The sequence below is a fragment of the Vidua macroura genome, chromosome 18 (genome assembly GCF_024509145.1).
Source record: "Vidua macroura isolate BioBank_ID:100142 chromosome 18, ASM2450914v1, whole genome shotgun sequence".
Lineage (NCBI taxonomy): Eukaryota > Metazoa > Chordata > Aves > Passeriformes > Viduidae > Vidua > Vidua macroura.
In genome coordinates, this window is record NC_071588.1 from 2278193 (window position 1) to 2296420 (window position 18228).

At 48.3% G+C, this 18228-nt stretch overlaps 1 protein-coding gene across 1 annotated transcript; it reads right to left on the bottom strand.

Moving 5' to 3' along the window:
- Positions 1-994: 994 nt before the first annotated feature.
- Positions 995-17182, bottom strand: RFLNA (refilin A). The gene is made up of 3 exons (XM_053993983.1): positions 16779-17182; positions 8008-8117; positions 995-6355 (listed from the first exon to the last, which is right to left on the bottom strand). The coding sequence occupies exons 1-3, from the start codon at positions 17145-17147 to the stop codon at positions 6022-6024; spliced, it is 813 nt and encodes a 270-aa protein (XP_053849958.1). The 5' UTR covers positions 17148-17182; the 3' UTR covers positions 995-6021.
- Positions 17183-18228: the final 1046 nt, after the last annotated feature.

Below are 18228 nucleotides of genomic sequence, written 5' to 3' on the forward strand. Positions count from 1 at the left end.
AGGAATCTTCATTGGACAGCATTCACATTTTATGGTTTTATTTAAATAGCAGGAGTGGATGCACATGTCCTTCATCTGGCATTTGGGTGTCAGCCAGTGAACTCACCCGGCCTGCACAACCCCTGCCTTCTCCATGTTGTTGTTTCCTCAGGTTCTTAGCCATGAGCTTGTCTCCCATCCTTCATCCTCGAGGCAGCTCAGCCATAATTTCTGTCAAAAGGCTTGGGATGAGGACACAGGCACTTACGCTGCAGCTGAAGCAAGCTTCTTGCATAACATGGCTTTGCTTCTCCTTTCCATTCCTTAGAGTTTTACAGCCATTTTCATCCAAGCCTATTGACTTCATCCCTATAAATCCAATGGTTTTTCCATAAGGATTAGTGTCAGATTCTCCCTGCAGACATCTTGGGTCTTGGAAGACAGAGGAATGTTCTACTAAGGGCTGGCTGGTGAGCCTGAGGCATTTACAGCAATGGCTTTAAAATGCACTTCATGGCCAGGCAGGGTTTCAGCCCCAGTGCAGCTCATCCACTATCAGGATTTGGGAAGCCAGGACATAGGAGAGATCCCAGTAGTGCACTAGAATGTGGATACCTGGATATGAAATAAGCATTGTGCCCTTGAAGGCCATGGAAAAGCTGGGAGAGGAATTGTCTAGATCCAACACCAAGGCTTCAGAGCTCTGTAGAGCAAGATGAAGCTGAAGAGGGAAATTTAGAGCGAAGAAATGGTCAAACTGACAACCAGGGAAATCCTGAAAGGTAAAACTGCCTCTAAGGGTCCCTCCTCAGCTTTTCAGCTTTCCCTGGGCACACAGAGCAGGGTTTGCACATCACAGCACTGACTGTGCCACAGCCACCCATCCACGGGAGCTGGGCTGAAATCCACAGGTAGGGATGGACACACCAGAAATGTTCCCTCTGGATGGAAAAAGGGCATTAGGCACCAAGTAAAGGGATATGGAAGAGGAAGGAAACTCTGCATACATCAGCAGGAGGGTTTGAGCATTTTATTATGATATATAAATTTTGTCTTCTTAAATTACTCTCTATGAGTTGAACAGAAAGGGATTACGGTGGAGGAAGGAATATACAAAAATAAAAGGATATTGTGAGCTACTGCATCACCACATATACAACAGTAAAGTACTTTACAAGCACTTAGAGAATCAGACTTACAAAAATAAAAATATGACACATCCTTATGCATTTCCACCACTTATAAGTTCTCTTCTTCCTTCTCTAACCTTCAGACACCTTTCAATCCCATCCTCAGGTCACAATGCACATGATAGGATACTTAGCTCATTCTGATGGCCATTACAGTATCTGAAAAAGAATTAGTGCCTCCCAAGACTTATAAAATCCACTGGTTATAGAGCTTTGGGGGAGATGTTCAGAACAGATCGATTTGTGAGTGATCAGGTGATTTTCAGGGAGCAGACTTTATCTGGCAATAAAAATCGGAATATCCCACAGGAAGATCCATCATCCCCTATAAAGCATTCCCCCATCTCCACAGAGGCACAGCTCTGTGCCTGTTTGATTGATACACACAGAAAGTACCTCGTGAGCCTGGGGAATGCTGATGCTCACAGACTTCAGCAGGACTGAATGACTGTGACAGAGGATGGATCTGATTTTGTTTCAGCTCTAAAAAAGGCAAAGATGCTTTTTCCTACAGGAAAAGAGGCAGGTTAAAACCACAATGGCTAAATATCCCAGATCACAGTGTTCACACACAGAACCATTCACCTCTAAGTCAGACTCACACAGTCTTCAGTTTGCTCTACAAAGTCTATTTTGCTCATTAGCCCTCTGGTGACCTTTCCCATTTTTTTTTAAGACACACTCAACATAAATAGTAAATAGCATTCACTTCTCTGACCAGCAGCTCACTCAAACACCGCTATCAACACCCAAACACCATTTCAACAGTTGCAGAAAGCGTGCACCCAGGGTGCAAATCTGTCTGTATTTCACATTGAGGAAAGTAGAGCTGGCTTAGGAAGGAAAAAAAAAAAAAAGGCAGGAAATAAAAACAAGCAGTAAACTTTTGGTCAAAGTTGTTCTCTGCGGTTTGTGCAACATAATCCACAGCTTCTAACAGTTCAATATTTGGTTAGGGTTTCATCTTTTTGGCCCCAAATGCAATGACAGCAATGCAGGCAGGCCAGACATGAGCACACTGTTGTATTCCACGGCAAAAGATTCATAGGGATGAAGGGGAGAGAGACCCACCACCTTTGAGACAGGGACTTTCCATACTGAAAAAAACAATCCCATCAAAAAAGATAAAGGCAGCGTCTGACTTTACCCATCAGGCTTGCAGAGCTGTGGGCAACATGCACATCAGGATCCTGGGGGAAATCAGGATTTCTGGGGAGAAGTAGTGTAGCCACAGTCCCAGCTGTTCAAGGAAACTGACATTTCCGTGGTCTAAGTTTAAATTATAAATTTATAATTTGTATCTTTGAGAGAATATACAGGAACAAAGATTTGTTGGCTGAGATTAACAACACTCCATTTAAAAGAAAAGTACCTCCCTAGTGGGACTAATTGTTCCTTTCAGATGTACAAGCACACTACAGATAGGGCACAAGGCACTTCTCGGCTGCCCAGAGTGATTCTTCATTGGCAACAAAAAAACACAATTCAATTTCTGGTGTTTAAGCAAAACAAAAAAAGTCATCACTTTTCCCAGTCATGAGTAAGATGAACTTTGGCTTTTCTACCACTGCCTAACCCAGCCACAGGGATGGGAGCAGCAGGGACAGAGTGGGCAGGCAGGCTGGGATGTGTGCCCAGGCAAGGGTGAAGACTTGACCCTCTGTGGTTTCCTTGACCTCAGGAAAAACAAAGTCTCTTTCCAACACCAGCTTTTGCTGAGAAGAAAAGCAGCTTGTGATGGGCCTGTGGCAGATACCATATAAGAAGGGATTTTTAAAAAAATTCTCCAGATCTCAGGCACTTGGTAATGTCCCAGTTTGGATGTGGTCCAGGGTGATAGTCCCACCGTAGCCACCGTGGCTACACAGCTCAAAATGTGCTCAGCAGCCTAGAAACCCAAACTGCTTTCTATCTTTTTTTTTTTCCTAACATGGCAAAAGCAGAAAAGCTGCTTAAACTCAAAGGAGCAGGAGCATGTTAGGTTACTTCTAGTGTATTTGCAGAGAAAACAAAGCATGAAGCTTCAAAGAGGCCTGGGCTGGGTGTGTGGGACCCTCCAGTGCCAAGGATGCAGCCCTCCACTGCACCCTCCCAGGGTCACATCCACCTGTGAGACTTTGCCTCAGCAGCCCCTCTCCTGTGTGGTTAAAGTCCAGGTTGAGGTTCAGTCTCTCTGCTGGATTTGTATTTGCACACTCTGTTTTTTTTGGCTTGCCTTGAATTCTCTTTTACTGTTGCAGCTGATATTTGGGAAACAGAACTAACAGTGGACACAGTGGGCAGAAACCTGCAGCCAGCCATGATGAAAGGGATTTTTCTGGGGAAAACCTGTCCTGCTCAAAGACCACCATGATCAAGAAGAGCAGCTTTGTGCTCAAAGCAGGGGAATAATCCAGCTGTTCAAAGGAGCAAAGCCTGATGTGTGGTCAGCATAGGGGGAGTCTGGCATCCCCTCGGCTCTGAGGTCAGCCTGTCTCCATCAGTCCCCTCTGTCATCGTGCAGGGATCTCTTGGGTGTGAGTACTGGCCTTGCTTTTGGACCTGGATTACCCTGCTGTCAGCCTGGGACCCTGCCCCTTGGCACAGACTCTTGGGGGTGCAGGCACTGAGCCCACCAGAGCCTCCAGGAAGGCAGAGGGGTATTTCCCCCGCTCCCAAGGCTCGCTCAGCAGCACGTGGCCAACAGGACAGACCTGAAGATGAACCAGCAATGAAGTGCATCACTAACCTCACTGCACTGGGACCACGTTCATCCAGGCACCAACTCCCTGCTGCCTAAGCCAGCTCTCCTGCTTGCTGGAGCCCTGGGGAGAAGGGCTGCTTCAGGCATAATAATCCCTTTGGAGGCAGATGCTGCTTTTCCAGGCTTTGATGCTGACAGACAGTGACAGCAGAATCTGACCACTAACAAATATAGTCCTTGTTTGTGTTGCTGTAAAGAATTCAACAGTAGGTGGAAGCCTTGGAAATCCTTTGAGGGGTTCTTCCTACCAAGTCCTAACTCCCAGCAGACAGGGAGAGTTCAGCACTGCCACAACACACATCTTTCAGCACTAATGATGCTTCAGCTGTCAGGACTGAAGTTTGTATTTAAAGACTTTATATTTACCTCTGGTGGAAAAACTGTGCTACATTCTAAACAAGAGAACTCTGTTTCATAAAGGTCACAGTTCTGGTCACATTTACCAACTGCTTTTTGAAACTGATGGAAAAAGTATCTTTATAAGTCACTAATTTTATTATTTTTTTCAAGTTTCTCAGACTTTTTTTTTTTTTTTAATCTCAGTGGGTTTGTGCGTCAACTGTTCTGGGCAATCAGCTACGTCTTGTTGACATTGTTAATAGGCTTTCTGACTTGGCTGCTCAGCTGTGTTCTGAAATAACTCCATCAGACTCACAGCAAGTCAGGAACAAAATGGAAAGTTTAGAAGAGAGAAAGCTGGAAATTAATTTCCGGAGCTGTGTGGTTATTTCTAAGCCTGAGCAGCATGCAAAAATTCTTGGTAAGATTTTTGGAGACAATTCCGTGCTATTTTCAAAAGTTGTATGTTAGTGGGAATCTAGGCTCTTGCAGATTTTCAGCAAGAGACCAAAGTGAAGATATACGAGACGGGATTCATGAGTGGGGAATGTTTTACCTTAGGATGGCTTCACTGACTCCTGCTCACTGTTTCTTGGTCCTTTTGCAGGGACAGTTCAGCTGTTTCTAGTGCTACAGCCTGGCTGATCAAGGAAAACCCAGATGGATTTGGGCTTTTCAGTCCTTCAAACTCTACACTGAGTAAGTTTGGCTGCTCCTCTACAGGCAGAAAAAAGCTGCCCATGCCACAAATATGGAAACTATTGGGAGGGTGAGTTAACTTTGCCCTGGCTTCAAATAAGCCAGGGAGCATCTTCCTGCTCTACACTCCTCTCTGCAATACATCCACACCCTGAAACTCAGAAGGGCTGCAAGTGCATACAGATCCCTTAAATTAGGTGTTGGAGGGAGTGAACAGCATGGCACACTTGGTCTGACAATACTTTTGATAGAAGGGCACTGGGCTCCTCAATTCTCAGTCACTTTTCTAAACTAGCCCTTCAGCTGTTCATTTTCCTCAGTCTCCCTGCTTACTCCTGGCTGGGCTCACAGAAGATGTGTCTGTGCATCACAGCTGGCCTTTCTCCCATCTCCTGGTTGTGCTGTGCTTTGCTAGGGTATACAAACATCCAGCTGCCAGCAAGGGCTGGGGCACCTGTTTAAATTCCTCTTTTTCTTGGGGTGACAGTCTCCACTCCTCTCAGGAAGTGGGGTGACTGCAGTGCTGTAATAGGGCAGCTCTCACTCAGATGAGCTGTTGGAGCAAGCTGTGATGTACTGGTACAAATAACCACCTCCTCTGCATTTCAGCTCTGAAAGAGATCTGGCCTGGTGTGTGCTGGGCCAACCAGACGCTGACTCTGCAGTTGGTCTTCCCTTTGCAGAGACCAAAATAGCTCTGAAGCTTACAATGACTCTCACCTATGTGCTAGACAAGACCTACAGAGCACATAAGGCATCATTCTGCAATGGTAAGAGGGTCCTTTGTCATCTTGATTTCATCTAAACACAAGCCAAAAACAGATACGCTCGGAGAAAAAAAAAAAAAATAAAATCCAGATCATGAATGTCAGGAACGTCGCAAAATACAAGCCAGCCTCTCACTGATCAAAACCATCCTGTGCCCTGCAAGCCTCCTCCCAGCCAGTTCAGCCTCGCCCGAGAGCTGCTCTCCAGCCATGAATATTCAGTCGCCACCGAGCAAGGCCCAGCCAGGGCCCCGCGAAGGCCGCGGCCTCCCGGGGGTCGCGCGGTTGCCAGCGGCGGGGCGGATCAGAGGGTCTCGCTGTACATGACGCACGGGTTGGTTTCCTCACAGAGTTCCAGCTGCACGCTGGAAGCGAACCAGCGCTTGGCACAGCCCAAGCTGTAGTTGAGGGTGGTCCGGTAAATGTTCTTGGCACGCTTGGGGAAAATGATGGTCGTGCTCTGAAACCTCACCGGCTTCTGGCGGGGCTCGAAGATCAGCTGGGACTTGTAGTTCCGCCAGGTGCAGTTGGGAGCGGCGATGATGGTCTCGCTGTAGGTGGTGACCGTGGGGATGGGGCCGTAGAAGATGTCGTCCCGATAGTGCTTCTCCGAGTCGTACTTCACCTCGGAATTGCACCTGCAGAGGACAGCAAGGTATCAGGAGCGCAGCAAAGGAGGCAAGACAGGCAGGACTCTTCTCTAACCCTTCGAAGCTGGCAGCATTTACCACCTCTTACTGCACAGGCACTGGGGCAGATGCCAACTCTACAACCCAAAGCCAAGAGGACTCTGTCCTGCTGAGGAATCTTGTTGGAACCCCACCTTGCTGTGAATCCATCCTGGTCATACCAGGGCAGAAAACACTTTGTTGCAGAGGCTCCAAGCAACGCTCTTCTTCCTCTGGTTTTCTCCACGGGTCCCACTGGGGCCTCATCTCAGCCCTGAGAGCTACACTGGAGGCAGACAAACGCCCTGTAATGGACCTGTTGAGCTGTCAAGGCTGTTTGTCTTTTCTTTCATCATTGCACAAAAATGCCCAAACCAGCTAAAATCTGAGCGCTGGGAGATGAGGGATGAAGTTGCTTGTTGGAACCTACAAAAAAATCCAAGCAATGCTGAAAGAGCAGGTAAACCAAAGGAATATTGTGGGCTATGGCTGCTCAACACCCATGCCACTGGTCTCAAAGGACTTGGCCACCTGAACTGCCAACAGATTAAGAACCACAAAAAGTAGGATGTCACAGCCCTGTCTTTTTTCTGCAGCCATCTAGAAAGGATGTGCAGATACCGGGCCAGGAAAAGGACTTTTTCTGGAATCCCTAGCCATGGGGAACAGAAGGACTTCCACTGGTTTTCCCCGCTCCCCAAATGCTCCTCCAGCAATCAGCAGCCAAGGAATGTGCAGCTCCACGTAAAAAAGATTAAAAGCTGGGTGTGTGCTTGTCATTACCTCCACCCAGAGGGGGGCTGACTGATTGTGCACCGCGTGTAACCTGAGCTGCTGTAATGTATTTTGCACAGCTAGGGTGTAAGCAAGTCATTCAGCACACATAAAACAAGACTCCGATGTAATCACCATAAAAACATGCCCGCTGGCAGTTCCTCAGCCAGCAGAGATTTACTGGGGTACATTTCCAGAGAGACTTTTGCATAGGTTGAGGGGGTTTACAGTTCTCCCACTGTCCCTGCCCCAAGCTGTGTGTGAATGCTCCATGCTGTTTGCAGGATACATTCCACATCAACAAAAGAGCAAACAAAGAGCAAAGACCAACATTTATCCATTGGCCACAGCACCAGCCCCACAGGAGGGCAGAACATCTCCATCACTGGCTTGAGGGACCATCTCCTCACACAGAGGAGCTCATTCAGTCTCTGTGGGCTGTCTAATGCTGGTTTCTCTGTGGCAAGAGCGAACAAAAACAGGTGCCAATTATAAGGGTGTTGCTTCTTCTGAAGACACAAGTCATCTGGGAACAGTATGAAGACCATCAGATTACTTAGTGGAGGCCATCAAGCCCACAGATGGTAATGGTTTTTTCTCATAGCTTTGGATTTTAGCTGGCCTTGGAAGGAAGGCTGCCTTCTGTTAAAACCTCCCTCCAGTTCTTGCCTCTTCCCCTCTGCCTGTGCTGCTGTCAGTGGCTTTAATTCAGGAATTACCCTCCCACCTGTCCTTCCCTTTCCATCAAAATAACCGTGACTCCCATTTGCAAACACATTTTAATCTTTGGCAGAAGCACCAGAAAAAAAGACAGAAATCCCCATCTACCCACCCAATCCCATCTGTACCTGATTTCCTGCACGGGCTCAGGGTTGACCTCAATGCTTTCTCCAAAAAACACCGGGCACATTCGAGGCCTTATCTCTGGCATGGACGGGTTCAGGAGCAGATAAGGCATCTGCAGGGAAGGAGAGCACAGCAAGTGTTGGAACACAACAGATGGGGCTGGCACAGTTCATAACGTGCTGTGGCTGGCAGCTGAGCAGCTTAACACAACACCTGGACTGTCCTCACCTACCAACACCTCCCTCTGCCCCAGCACACCTCCCAGGTACGTGACTGTGCCCACATCTTTGTCACTTCATGCTCCAGTATCTGTTTGTTGAAATTTAACCTTGCCTTTCCTTCTTCCTTTCTTGTTTCTCATAGGAATTGCAATTGTTTTTGAGTTCTTTAGCCCTGATATTGCCTTTACTGGTAGGAATTAACAAGTCTTAGAAACACTCAAAATGTGTCAGCATGGAGAAGTGTTCCATGTCTGACCAAACGCAGCAATAGGGCCTAAGGCTGCTGACTTGAAGGATGTAGGTCTACTGAAGTGAGACATGTGTATGTATTTTTATAGATGTACATACAAATACGTACATAAAATCATGTATCCCTTGCAACAACCCAGCAGAGGAAGCAATAGACTTGCTGTTCCCGAAGTCTCCGTGCCAAAAATGGCTCTTGTGCTCCAAAGGACATTCTTGTTAACCATAAAACTGAGGGTGGGGTGAGACACTGGGGCACCTTGTGGCCTCTGCAATGCAGGAAGCCAGTTGTAAGCCAGGACTTTGTAATGAATGGAGCAGCTCCAATTCATGACACCAAAAACTTGATTTTTAAGACTAACTGCACTGTGAACTCACTTACTCTGACAAATTGTCACAGACCAGCTTAGGCTACTCTGCCCACCACAGAAATGACTAATCCCACTTCTCTATACTGGAGTGCTCTTAAACACCAGTTCCCACATATGGGGATCCTGTGTCTGGTGCCTGGACCAAACCCAGCAGCTAATTCAGCCTAATCCTGCCCTCCTGGAAAAATGTCACTGCAGGTTTCAGACTCTGCCACTACTTTTCTGTCAGCAGATATTTATGACGCACAGGGACACAGGATCTCTTTAAAGGAGATGGCTGGCAGCCTCTGTGCAGGGTCTGTAGATGGCTAGCTGAGGTCTGCTTTCTTCTACTGGTTTGGGCCTTCTGCCTCAGGCTAAGGCAAAAAATGTCACTGCTCCATCTGAATTTGCCAAGCCACTTAATTCTGTGTTCCAAAGCCACAAAGCTGTTTGTTCTTTTCATACTGAAATATCCCTGCACTTTACAACTGTGTAAAGTTGTACTATTAAGTAAAATGGCCAACCCCTCTTTTTGATTGAATACTGTTCCATTGTCAAAACAGGACAGTGTCTGCACAGTTATGGGGGGGGAAAAGGAAAAAAAAAATATGTTCACCCTCCCTAGCAAACACTGGCCAAAAGGCAAAGTTCATTCCTGAATTGCTTTCAACACTCTTGACAGGGGAGGGCAAGGGCAGCCTTTCTGGTCGTAAATAAAGCTCTTTGCTTCTGAAATGTGAATTGTTTACATCAGACAAGCCTCAGTTCACAAGGGTGCAGATGTCCAGCTTGTAAGAGTCTGCACAAGGCCAGAGCTCTTTCTAAAGACATTTTGTACATAAGAAGAGGTTCCTTTGGGTGCAGGAGTCAAACACCATTTGCACATGCTCATGAGCTTTGTGAACAGCAGGCAGGCTGCCCTTTGGGGGCTCACCTGCAGAGGGATGCAGATTGCTTGAACTGGTGAAGGGAACAAGGCTGGGGATACGTGTCCCTCCTTTAAAGAAGCAGTTTCAAAGAAGCGCTTCCAGGCAAACAAGCCTTCACACTTCTTGCTAACAAATGCTGACACTAAGTGTGCTCCAAACATCCCCAGGACGCGGGAGATGTTACGAAGTCTTTCCTGTGGCTTAGCAGGAACATTGCTGGGGCATCTGGCCCCCCGTGTGTGCACGGGAAAAGCGTTCCCAGCCCGCTGAGTGCCGGGGTGCTGCTCGGTCAGAGCGTGGGCACGGCTGCAGTCGCCGTCTGTGGAGAGCACAAGTCCCACAGCAGGGAACAGGAAACAAGAACACGCTGCAGAAACAGCACCAGTGTGCACAGAGAAACGGAGGTGCTGGCATGCATGACTGACAGCAATCAGAGTCAAAAATTTGCCGCTGAACTTGGTGAGGGCAGGATTAAGTGTTCTCCAGGTTAGTGCTGGACGGGGTGTGATGAGACTATTTCCATTGGGGGTTACAATTAACCTTGCTCTGGGCAGGGAAGGGTGGCAAAAGGCATTTCATATGCTGTGGATGAGCACCAACTTCAGACCTGCAGGTTTGTCTTAGTTTAGAAAGCTGGAACAACTGTGAACACTGGCAGGCCAAAGCCAGGATTTCTACTGCCTGTCAAGACCATTACAGATTCAGACCTCTCTTCTGTGAGCTGCTGCAGGTCAGAAACCTTGAAGTAACCTGAAAGTCTGCACATGGAAGATGTAAATAACTTACAAATCATGGCCTAAAAATAGAGATCTCTAAGATCCTGCAGGCTGCTCACCGAACAGCAACTGATTTGCTTGAACAGTGTGAAGGGGTCACTAAACAGCAACCACAGGTTTCACACAGCAGCCACTGAAAGGCACCTCAGGTGACATTTTGTTTTCCCTCCAGTGATGTTCTGAAATGTCGGCTCCTGCAAGTCACCTGGAGCTGGGAAGCAAGGAACAGGGGATATGAGCTTTCCAAAAGATTTGTCTTTGGGGCTGAAATGTTATATGCTTGGCACATGTCAAAAGCTGGCTTTTTGGGAAGAGTTTGACACCGACTCCTTCCAATCTGCTTTAAGGAAAGAAACCAAAAATGTTCTACCTGTCAAAAAAATACTGACTCAATTCTTTTTCCTTCTGCACAGGAATGGTTGAAAGAGTAGGAGCACTGGACTGCTGAGCCCCCTTGAGAAAATCAGGATCCCTGGCTCGTTTCTAGGAATCACTTGGTGATCTCCAGATACTCCACAAGTAAGGTAGGTTTCTGTATTATCCTGCACTGTGGATAGAGGGAGCAGAGCAGGCTGCACACTCCTGGGGGTCACTGATGGTGAAGAGAAGTCCACATCACTTCAGACCAGGCTGTCCACGAGTGATCCATAGTGGAGGTCTGTCTATCCAAGGGTTGCTGTGCTAGAACGCTGCAGTGGGGATCTGATTCATCTGTCCCCAGTAACTGGAGCTGTGCTGGCACTTACCAGATGCTGCTGCGCACAAAAAGACACCACAACCCTGGCATCTTTAAGGACAGAAGGAGTCTGGTAGGCAAGGAAGGCTGAGAAGACAAAATGAAAGATACCAGAGATACCAAAAAAGTGACTCCCACGTTTATAACTTGATCCAAGGTGAATATTAGGTAGTAAATGAACTATTATTTTTATTTCTTCTCCAGTACATAATTTGTGTCAACCAGCAAAGAGTTACAGTAGTATTAAAAAGTTGAAGAGCTTTCTTGTTTGGCTGCATTTTTCCCTCTGCCTTAACTCTGATGCCTTTCAGGCATGTAACAGCCTGGGCAGCTAAACTCTGCTTTTTGCAAGTAGCAGATAGATAAACACAGATAAAATTGGTTGCTGAATGGAATTCAATCTACAGCTCATCGACAGCATTGACTGCTCTTTAGCTGCCAAATTCCAGGCAGCAAAGCAAGAAAAAGGAAAGGAAATTAACGTGACTTGAAATAAATAAACCCCTAAAACCTCTCCCCAGAGAGCACAAAGAACCAGAACTGACCGACTCCTTTTGCTATGGTCATTATATGGAAGGCACCAAGATGTGGCATTAGATCTCTAGAGACTGTAAGGGGAAACAGCTTTCCAAGTGTCAGGGCTACAAACAGGATACAGCTTCCCAAATTCCCAGCTCTTAACTTAGCTAGGGCATAAGCAAATCTCTCACCACATTTTCTCACTATGGTAACATGTCAGGTCCATGAAAATGTCACTTTACTCAGCTGTTATTTACAGCTATAATGAAAGATCTGGCTGAGTTATTTGACACACATCTACATTCTCCGCTCTAGAAGATAAGCAGTATTTGTTTAACAGACCATTTATTTTCCCAATATCTGCACGTATTGCACATTACGAGTAATTTATACCAGAGCCGGATGAGATTATATTGGGAGGTGATAACAGAAAATGCAAATCTCAGGTAGAAAGCAGGGGTTTATTATTTCAAAGAATTACATCCTTCCTGCTTATCTCCCTCCTTTATTTCAAGTGGGAAACGTGTGCTACTTTGCTTATTGTCCACAGGGTTATGTAGGGACACAATGGAAATTCAACAGCTAGAAGACATTACCCTCAATGTCTTTCATCAGAGCCACACTTTTCAGAGCAGATGCTGAGATCCTGATGCCTGTTTCCCTGATCTGCCCAGAAGGGACATCTGTCACATCAGGTGAGGCCAATCAAGTGAGGCCCAGAGCCATGCCCTGTCCTTCATCAAGGAGGAAGAGGAGAGGGTGCATATCCAGAACTGGGTGGGGCTGAAGGACAGGGAACAGCCAGGTGGGATTAGCCTTTGCCAGGAAAGGACACAGGCGTGGAACTGAAGCTGGGGGAAATCCTGCGGGATCCAGTGCCGTGGGAGCGGCTCAGAAGTGGGTCAGGATGCCAGGCTGCCAACAAAAGCCCTGAGGCAAACCCTGCTGTGGTGCCAGATGGGTGCCTTGCTCCCTACACCAGCCTGGGGCTTCCCCAGAGCTGCTGGGACCCACGGGGCCTTGGGAGTCACGTCCCCTTCCTCGTGTGCAGGCTGCAAGCTGGCTCAGGTCGGGGTGCTGGGCCTCCCTCTCACGTGTGCTTTCAGTGTAGGTGTTGACAGGTATGAAATTACATATGAAAAACCTTTGATGGCCGTGTTCCCCACCCAGTCCCTACAAGTCATTGCCCCATTCCTGAAGTACTTTCAGTGCAGGACAAGATGCTGGCTCTGTGACCCAAGGGGTCTTCAAAATGCTGCATTTCAGGAAGAGATGTTATTTTGGGCTTTTTTAATATGAGCCATTAATCCAGCAGGGTTGGCACAAATGCTGACTTGGACCACGTTGTTGGGACCCCGTTCTTGTCTGTGAAGGCTGTGCCAAGGCGCAAGGTCTCCTTCTTCATACTTGAGATGAAGCTGGAATCTTCTCCCACCACCCAAGACTGATTCTGAATCATTCTTGCTGCTGAATGTAGACATTCCCTACATCCCTACAGCTGATTCACTGGGATATAGTCCCACAGAAGTCAGTGCTCACTGAGGCAGGTTGAGTGCACAAATACTTAAATCTTACAAAGTAAAAGGAACTCACTGCCGTGGCAAAAGCTCCTTTCACTGTTGGGAAGGAACATAAAATCTGCTTCAAGAACACACAATGGATACTTCTGGAAATGAATGTGAGCTTGATGTCCCCTGATATCCATTAGGAGTTGTGTGATGGATGCAAAGCACTTATTTCAGCACAGTCCAAAAGCAGTTCTTCTAGCCTCAATCAGTGTCCCAGGGCAAGAACAACAGAGAAAACTCTAAGCAGATATGGGTACTTTGATGTCATTTCATTCCTCATGCTTTCAGCAACTGTTTATTTGTGCATATTATTAGGATTTATTTTGTTGTATTTCTGTTCGTTTTGACCCAGCTTTATAGACACAGTCTAAAGAATTCAGTAACCCAAGTCATAAGAATCAATTTAATAATGTTTCAGATTTAAAAGGCAGAACTAGGTAAAAGTCACCTTGTATTTTCCTTAGGATATTTGCACTTAAGCACAAAACACTTGACAAATTCCCTACATGGACTTTATTTGAAGAAATAAAAGCCAATTTATCCTGCACTACAAGTAAAAGGGGAAAAAAAAAAAAGTCCCTAAATGGTGTTGAACTTGTGGTATTTATGACTCTGGCCCTAAACTGCCTTTCATATTTTCTTGGATCCCAAAGCTGTTCCCAAATTGGCTGGTTAAATGTGAATAAATGGTGCATTGTCTTTGAAACAAAGTTGTGCTTATTAAAGAGCAGAGAGTTTACTTTTTCAGAGTCACAGTTAATAACACAGAGCAGAGAGAGCAGAGATTTTACACATGAGAAAGTCTTCGATAAGGGCATGCAATCTCCTTTTAGTCTGCATGAGAAGGGCCGTCCTAAAGCAGAAAAAAATTGTAACATATTTGCGAAGTTGGAGCAAAATAGCTGACTGCAGAAGAATGCAACTGGGTTCAGACCGGTGGTTTGATAGTTCTGCAGCGAAGAATAGTATGAAATACTTCACACAGATCTGGAATGTTGTTTCCTTCACCTGACAGCAATTTATTGTAACTGTACATACTAGAACCTTGGCTGTTGGTGACTGAGTTATGTATGGTTTTATAGTGTTCCAACACAAAGAGTGCAGGTTGTGTTCCTGACTCTGTCACGTTTATAAGCAAAACAAACACTAATATAACAGGCGATTAAAAACAGCATTTCTTGGTGTGCAAATAGCTGCAATTATTGATTTGCCAATTCTGCATGCTCTGATGAACAGCAGAGGAATAGACTTAAACAGAAGCACATTCATGGGTTGCATAACTGCTCACAGATCTGCAAGCCCTTGTTAAATGGCAAAATTAGAGCTAATTAGACACTGCAATTTAAAACTATGAAGCAAGCAATACTCTTCATATTTTTCCTGCTTTAATATCAGCTGCAAGTCCAGTATTTGCACAGTGGAAATGAAAGGAAGTAAAACTCTCTGTAGTCAAATAGAGTGAAAATTCCTATTTACTTCATTATTTTGCAGTGAACCAAACAGTTAAAGAGCAGAGCCCAGCACCACTCCAAATAATACAGTCCAACTGGTTTCAGCATTTGGATCCCTGCAACCTTCTGTACCTGCTAAGAGCATGGAATTCCATACATTCCCAATGTATGGAACCCATACTCTAAGCAGGAACCCAGGGTTATCCTTGCAATGTGATACAGAATGTGGAAACTTTCTAAAGTGGAAGCTTTTCTAAAGTGTCTAAAATGTTCGCTAATGATCAAAACAATTGAAAAACTTAACTTTACCTTATTCAGATCACAGGAATAACTTTTCTCCCTGTAGGAGTCAAGCACTAAAACTCTCAAGCCTAACAGCCCATGAACTGAAATAAATTTTCTCATGTTCTTTCTTCTTTGATATCTAAGAACTTTCTTGGATGGTGTGGTGGCCAACTGTCATATGACTGGAATGGAGACTGTCATATCCCCATTACAGAGTTTCGCAGACACCTCCACTCCTGCTGTTTTTTGCTCCAGCAGCCTTCACTCACCTTCCTCCCTAATTTTATTTTACGGACACACAGGAACAGCCTGATCCTGCCAAATCAGAGGTGTGTGGGTAACTTTGTACATAAACACTCCCATCGAGATGGCACACTCCCATCCAGGCATCTGCAGGTAAGGCTCCATATTAGGAACTGCAGCGTTAGCAGTTTGAGATTTGACTTTCATAATAAGCCTTCACACCCTCTCCACTGTGAGGAGTCATTGTTCATGGGGAAGGTTTTGGCATGTTCAAGAGTAAAAGGCAGTTTTCAGAAATATGCTCAAAAGGCCTTAGAACTTGAGAAAGTGCACAAGAGTGTGAGGAGTCGTTGCAAAATGTCTCTATGGGAAAGAAGTCTGAATTGTCACTAGACCAGAGGGAGATAAATTTTTCTCATGGAAAGATTTGTGCTGCAGTTTAAAGCCAATTAACCACGCTGAATACACCTACAAACATCTTTTATACATGTTTAAAAGAATTTTTAAAGAGCCTTGGGGAAGAACTTTCATCATCCTTTAAAAACCTCCACCACCATTGCTTATGCTCTGAACACTGTTTTAAAAACGGGTTTTATAGCTCAGGGATAGAAATAAACAAATAAAGCAAAATAATAGTCATAATAAATCTACCCAGATCCTACTCCACATTCAAGTGCTTCACTGGCACTGCATCAGGCTGACCGAGACCTGCAGTGCACTGCCAGCTGTCTGAGCTTACAAACCACTACCCCCGGCTCCGCTCGGCTGCCAGCGGACAAACCTTTCACACAGGCTCATGCCACAAAGCCCCGCTCCAGCAAAGGGCAGCGGCACACAGCCCTTCCCAGACCCTGTCCCACAGAACTCCCCGGACACACATCCCTACCCTGCCCCAGCTAAAGGGCACTTTTGTCTTTCTTTCAGCCGGGGCTCCAGCAAACGCGGCTCCACGCTCCTCACAAACCAGATGTGGGATGCCAGGGCGTACTGATGGCTGGGAGCCAGACGCCCCTGCCTCGGTCCGGATGGATGCAGCTCCAACCTGTACCTAGCAGGCAGAGCAGTGTCACTGAGAAACAGTTATTTTCTCTTCCGAAGGTGGTCAGGGGAGCTTGGTTCAGACTTGGGGTGTCACTCCCACACCGTTAATAGAGTTCACCCAGCCAAAATGCCAACACTCTGTGAGTGTACCCAAAAGCCCTGCCCGGCACTGGGCCAAGCTCTGCCTGGCACAGCCGCGGCGTTGCCAACACCGGACTGCAGCCGCCACGGGCAGCCCGGAGTGCCCTCGGCCGGCGAGGGGCACTGGGGGGGAACTCAGCCCAGGGGTGCCCGGGCAGTGGGTCAGAGGCGCCCTCCTGCCTGCCCCCCGCTCCGGGGCTTGGCCAGCCTTTCCCCCGCGGGGCCCGGAGGGGACAGAGCCCGGTGCCCGGGTTTGGCTCTTACCACTTTGCCGTCCTTGGCCTCTCGCCGGTGGCCCGGGGCCGGGGGGTCCGCACCGCCGCTGCCCCCTGCTCGGCCCTCACCGGGCGACAGGGAGTAGAAGGGGGGGCTGGGGCTGGGGGGCAGCCCCGAGTCCGGACTGTCCAGCAAGCCTTCCCGGCTCTTCTCCTTCAGGCTCTCGTCCATCCCTTGCAGCTGGAGGTGACCTACCATGTCTGGGGGACAGCGAGGGGGCCGCGGCGGGAGAAAATCCTCCAGCGCCGCCCGCCGCGGAGGGAGGGAAGGGGAAGGGAGCCCGGGGGGCCTCTCCTGAGTCCTGACCGCCGCTACCAGCCTGCCGGAGCCCGGTGCTGCGCGGGGCAGCGCCAGCATCAGCCAGACCGGGGTGTCCCGGCCGCCTCCCCTCCACCGGCCCTGCCCGCCCGGCCGCCCCCGCCCTCAGGCGTTCCCAGGGGAGGGAAGCGAAGCCCGATCCCCCCGCCCAGCCCCGCGGGGACGCGGCCGAGTACTCGCGGCAGCGCCCGGGGCGGCCCCGCCGGCAGGGAGCGCTGGGCGCGGCGGGGACGGGATGGGGACGGGACAGGGATGCGCCGCGCTCGTCCACAGCCTGCGCCGCCCGCCGCCTCCCGGCGGCTCATTTATCCGGAGAGGGTGGGAGGGAGCCGGGGAGCGCCCTCCCCTTCCCCCGGCCCCCCAGCTCTGTCCCGGCCGCGCGTTCTCGGGCGCTTCCCAGGCACGGAGCGCGTTCGGCGCCGCCCGCCTGCCCTCTCCCTCGTGAGGGGACGGGGCAGCCCCCGCGCACGGCCGGCGGGAGAGGGCTGTCCCCAGCACACCTCCCCGCGGGCCTGGCTGCCCTCTGCTCGTTCCCTCACTGCTGTCCGAGTTCTCGCTCAGTTATGTTCCATTTTCCCCTCCGTTTTGTCCCTCTTCGATCTCTGCGCTCTCCAAGGCTGGGAAAGGGGCCTCGCCACATACAACACGCCATCACAGGGGCACGGCTTCCCTCCACTCATTCCCTCACTGCTGTCCCAAGTTTTCCTGCAGTCAGAGCTGATTTCCCCTTCAGTTCTGATTTTCATCATCCTTTTTTCACCCTCACACCCCCAGAGTAGCCTTTCCCCTCAGTGTCATGGCTCGTGGGCATGAGGGAAGAGGCTTTGCTCTTGAGAACCATCGTCCCTCTTCACTTTGAGGTGGCAAAGGACAGCTTCACCAAGGTAGCCGGTCACCATGGCAGTCTTGGCTACCAAGGCACACAAACCCACCATATCCCCTCATGGCAGCCCTCACACCTCCTGCTCCCTCACGCCTCTTTCTTTGCCTCCACAGCTTCTGGTCCACAAGCAAGGAATCGGCCTCCCTATCGCAGCCATTGTGTGGTCAAGGCCAACATAAACACCATGGACAGGCATCCCAAATCACAGCACAGCCTCTAGCCAGGAGGAGCAGCATG

Excerpts from the sequence above, each read along its gene's own strand:
- RFLNA (XM_053993983.1), bottom strand. The coding sequence starts at position 17,147 with ATGCTGGCGCTGCCCCGCGCAGCACCGGGCTCCGGCAGGCTGGTAGCG. Across the intron at positions 8,118-16,778 it reads AGGCCAAGGACGGCAAAGTG|ATGCCTTATCTGCTCCTGAA; the intron begins GTAAGAGCCAAA and ends CCTTCCCTGCAG. Across the intron at positions 6,356-8,007 it reads GAGCCCGTGCAGGAAATCAG|GTGCAATTCCGAGGTGAAGT; the intron begins GTACAGATGGGA and ends TGTCCTCTGCAG.